Raw genomic sequence first — 5,000 nt, 5'->3', positions numbered from 1 at the left:
CGCGCCTGCACGCACCATCTGTGCCATCAGACGACGCACCTGTCAACCATCAGTCCCAACACACAACAGGAATGGCATCTACTGTACTGTACACACTCACATGCTCACAAACCACATATTTTACATTGTGTCCGCGCGCACACACACACACACACACACACACACACACACACACACACACACACACACACACACACACACACACACACACAAGCATATACACACAGAAGCACTCACATACACGTAAACATACATCCCTACTGTCAATCACTTTTTCTGTTATTCCCTCCTCTACACCTCTCCTCTCTCTCTTTCATCATTATGTTTTTTTCTCTCTTTCCATTTAAAGAAAGCATCTGTCGCTCTGAAAGTGGGTCTTGTTTTTTTCTTTCTCCCCCTAAGCCCCCCGAGATGTTGTAATGTTTTTTTTTGTCTCCGTCTCTCTCCATTTCAATTTCATTTCCAATTTTTCACTCCTCTCTCTTTCGCAGTTCCCCCAGTATTTCTCCTTTCATTGCATTTCTCATTTTGATGATAGATTAAATGTTCTTGAAGTCGGGCACGGTCCTGAGGTAGCGAGAAATGAGAATGCAGACAGGGAGAGACAATAGTCTCCGTTCCCTGTTTATTTTGTTTGAACGGCCTTTTAATGCATTTAACCATCTCTTCTATGCCTTTTAATGTGTCTGATAAACTGTTATTTTGGTCATAATTGCTACCCAAGATGCATACTGAACTAAAGACACATACTTCTGAGATTTGAGTCCTGCACAAAACTCAACTCCGCATTTTTTCAATAGGGCCATTATACTGTGTGAATAGAAAAATAGAATAGTAAAAATAGTCTCACCCTTCATTATCCTATCCTAAGACTAGCTTCCATTGTCAGTATGTAACAGGTTAAAAGGTAGGAAATAGGAATGGATGAGCTGGTCGGCTTGGCTCGTGAAAATGGGTTCAGTCAAATCCCCATTTAGGGATGCGTTCCAACAGTCTCTTGGCCAGCCAATCACTGGTCTCACTGCAAGAGGAAGAAACAGCAGCAGATAGGGCTGTCATTTAAACCAGAGGTTCTCAAAGTGGGATCCTGGATCCCCCAGGGGTCCTTGAGGGGGTTCCAGCAGGTCCCCAGCAATTTGTTTTAATATAGCATCAAAACCAGGTGCCGCAACTTTTCATTCTAATTTGTGCACTCAGTGGGTTTGTGAGATTTCAGTAGGAGGTGATGAATAAATTATATTGTTGTATAATAATGCCTTACACACGCACAATTGGTCATACATATTCTGATCAAGAATCAGCCCAGTTGTCTGACTTTGAGACTGGCTAACTAACTTCTCGTCATTCTATTCTGGTCCATTGAATGCGTGCCAAGCTCCAAGGCTAACGCTGTATAGAGTTGGACCACACTGAGGGAAGCTGGGGAATTGCTTTACCAAAAGAATTTGGTAAAGCAATTTGGTTTTATCAAGAAAGAGTGCTGATAGCCCGTTTCCTCTCTATCTGTGAAGTGCTAGCCAGCAGCGCCGATAATGTTTCCTATATGTGTGTGTTTTACAGTCATGTGGAGTCGGAGCGCAGTGCCCTGAAGAGGAGAGAGTGGGAGAGGAGGAACCAAGAGGTGCAGCAGGATGAAGACATGTTCTCTACTGGATTCAACCTATTTGGAGAACCGTATAAGGTAAGAGGGGCAGGGGGAGATTAGATGGATGTTCTCCTCACACAGGAGTCAGGACTCAAAAGAACAAAGGAAACTCCAATGTGGGCCTGTAACTATCATTTATTTTCTTGTCGATTATTCTATTGACTAACCAAATGATGTGCTTTTTTCACACTTGTTTTAACATTTGTATATATCAATGAATCGATGCGAAAAACATTTTAACTGACTTTTTATAATCGACTAAATTGATAGTCTGATGAATACTTTGTCATTCATCAGGTTCATATAGGTTCACAATGCATGGCAATGTTGATACTGTAGCTATAGCTACTGTATTTTTGCTATTTTGAAAAAAGGAAGACATTTCTGAAGTTCCTTGTTTCATCTTCTCTTTCATTTCCTTTCTCAACATTTCTATCTGTCTCTCTTTCTCTCTCCTCGTTCTATCTCTGTCTCTCTGTCTCTCTCTGTCTCTCTCTCTGTCTCTCTCTGTCTCTCTCTGTCTCTCTCTCTCTCTCTGTCTCTCTCTGTCTCTCTGTCTCTCTCTGTCTCTCTCTGTCTCTCTCTGTCTCTCTGTCTCTCTGTCTCTCTGTCTCTTTCTCTTCCTTTCTCACCAGTATTCTGTCACTGTCAGTCAGCTATTAGCTAATCCCTCTTCTAATCCTGTTAAAGAGCGTTACGCTGTTAGCAGCTATTTAGGATAGTCTATTCACACTCTCACACATGCACACGCACGCTGAATGAGCGTGCGTGCTCCCACGCACATTCGCACACACTCGCACACACAGGTAGTCATTCCTCCTCCTGCCTCCATTTCCGTTGTTGCTTTTCTGCAAATGTGTTCTGTTCCTCTTCAGCCAGAATATCTTTTATTCATGAAGGCAAGATGGAGAAGGAGATGAGCTAATTTATTCACACCTAACTTTGCTGTGTGTGTGTGTGTGTATGAGAGAGAGAGAGAGAGAAAGAGAGAGACAGAGTGTGTGTGTGTGTGTGTGTGTGTGTGTGTGTGTGTGTGTGTGTGTGTGTGTGTGTGTGTGTGTGTGTGTGTGTGTGTGTGTGTGTGTGTGTGTGTGTGTGTGTGTGTGTGTGTGTGTGTGTGTGTGTATGTCTGAATATACACATTTGTTGTCCATTACATTTTTAATGGCATTTATCCGTAACCAAACCCTACAAATCCAATATTCTCTGTTGACCAGGTTCTTTACTTGGCTCCCATTGTCCTTCCATCTACACCAGGGGTTCCCAAACGGTGGTGCTCACTATGCATTGTGTTGTGGCGTGCTGTGAGCTTGTAGAATGGCTATTTTCACTGAACATTCGTCAATTATGACAAGCCCAGCATGGAGATGCTCATGAGTCATGCCGTTCATTATCTCTCCCCCCCCCCCCCTCTCTCTCTTTCTTTCCCTTCCTGTCTGCACAGACCAATAAAGGAGATGCCCTGGCCAATCGTGTTCAGAACACGCTGGGCTCTTATGAGGAGATGAAGGACCTTCTGACCAGCCACTCCAACCAGAGTCACCTGGTGGGCATCCCTAAAGGCACCAGCAGCAGTGCACCAAACAGCCTGGAGACCTCCGAGACTTCCACAACAACAACAACCACAACAACTGCAGCAACCGCCGGGAGACCAGGAGTGGAGTCGCACGCGAGCCAGGCCTTCAACGAGGGCCAGAGAGGGGGAGGTGAAGGAGGGGACGGGAAGAGGATGGGGAATTCCTCTAACACCGGCACCTCCATGCAACCGCCTTCATCGTCTTCATCAAATGGAGCCGCTGTGTCCCATCAAAGCTCCAAGAAGTCTCGGAGCGCCACTGAGTGGTCCAGGGGAGGACTGGGTCACGGACAAGGCCTGGGTGTAGCGACGGGGGCCACTGAGTGGTCCAGGGGAGGACTGGGTCACGGACAAGGCCTGGGTGTAGCGACGGGGGCCGGAAGAGGGAAGCTGTCGCTGGACGAGCAGCGGCAGGAAGAACTGTTCAGTTCGCTGAAAGACGAACTGGGCCTAAAGGGAGACTCCTCCCCTTCCTCCTCCTCGTCCTCTTCCTCTAAACTGGGCCTAAAGGGAGACTCCAGCCCTTCCTCCTCCTCGTCCTCTTCCTCTTCTTCAGCCAGAAGACATTCATCACACCCGTCCAAATCCCTCCCTCTCCAAGGTGAGCCCACTTCAATAATAGTGGAGTTTAGATTAGTTTCAATTGATTTTGGTTTTGAAGCAAACGTGTTAAAAGAAAACAGTATGCATTTGTTTTTATAATAATAATACGTTGTGTAGGTGAGAATATCATAAGCTTGTTCATCATACAGCATATTCATAAATATTATGAGAAAATGACAAAATAAAGACCTGTTGTTGGACTGAATAATAAAATAAACGAATGAATTAAACTTTACAACTTTTTGGGGGGGAAACTAAAATCATCATCTATTCTAAATTTAACCCATTTTGGGCGGGAACCCCTTTTGGTGTTAGCATTATGTTATGCTTTAGCTATTGAAAAATAGCAGATCTACAAGCTCATAGCGCGCCACCGAGTGGCGCGCTACGAGCTTGTAGGTCTGCTATTTTTGAAAAATCGAAGAACGACTGACATAGAAACATACAGTAGGATTTAGAAGACATTTTTAGAATCTGATCTCAGGTCAGAATGGGTTAAGAAACGCTGTCTGTCGGTCTGATGTCAGAACGTGTCTGATGTCTGTCTGATGTCTGAGGCCTCACTACACACGTACAGAACACAACACATGTTTGGTCAAACCATGTGAAAAGCATTGAGGCGGCCATCAAACACAGACAGAACATAGAACATGTGTTCTGCATGGGATTAGACGGTGTCTCGCAGCAGAGCCACACGGGGAACATTTCCGGGCGGTGCGTGGCAGACCTAACCTGACTCCGCCAGATGGGGCAGCAGAGAGTACACTGGGTTCCCCCCTCCTGCTCCCATCTGGGAACTCTCAGGCAGACTTGATGCCCGGCCACAAAACGGCCTGGCCAATCAGCAGCAGCTATCCCGCCTCTAGCTGCTGCTGATTGGCCAGGCCGTTTTGTGGCATCGGCATGTCGGAACAACATTGAACGCGGTCGCCTACCACTTCTCTCTTGCTTAATTTATACCACCACCGCAAACGTTAAAACTGCACGTGGGTGACACACTGTTTCGATCACCACCGCAAACGTTAAAACTGCACGTGGGTGACACACTGTTTCGATCACCACCGCAAACGTTTAAACTGCACACGGGTGACACACTGTTTCGATCACCACCGCAAACGTTTAAACTGCACACGGGTGACACACTGTTTCGATCACCACCGCAAACGTTTAAACTGC

At 45.9% G+C, this 5,000-nt stretch overlaps 1 protein-coding gene across 1 annotated transcript in view; it reads left to right on the top strand.

Annotated features, from left to right (window-relative positions):
* aff2 (AF4/FMR2 family, member 2) overlaps positions 1-5,000 on the top strand; it is a gene marked incomplete at its 5' end in the record, with an annotated part of 112,102 nt that overhangs the window by 27,859 nt on the left and 79,243 nt on the right. Inside the window, 2 exons of the mRNA XM_079497174.1 lie at positions 1,561-1,681; positions 3,090-3,822. Coding sequence (XP_079353300.1) covers positions 1,561-1,681; positions 3,090-3,822 — 854 coding nt within the window. The remainder of the gene's footprint in view (positions 1-1,560; positions 1,682-3,089; positions 3,823-5,000) is intronic.

The sequence above is a fragment of the Electrona antarctica genome (assembly GCF_951216825.1).
Source record: "Electrona antarctica genome assembly, chromosome: 1".
Lineage (NCBI taxonomy): Eukaryota > Metazoa > Chordata > Actinopteri > Myctophiformes > Myctophidae > Electrona > Electrona antarctica.
The sequence above is the reverse complement of the archived record's forward strand: the minus strand, read 5'-3'. Positions and strand labels throughout refer to the sequence as shown.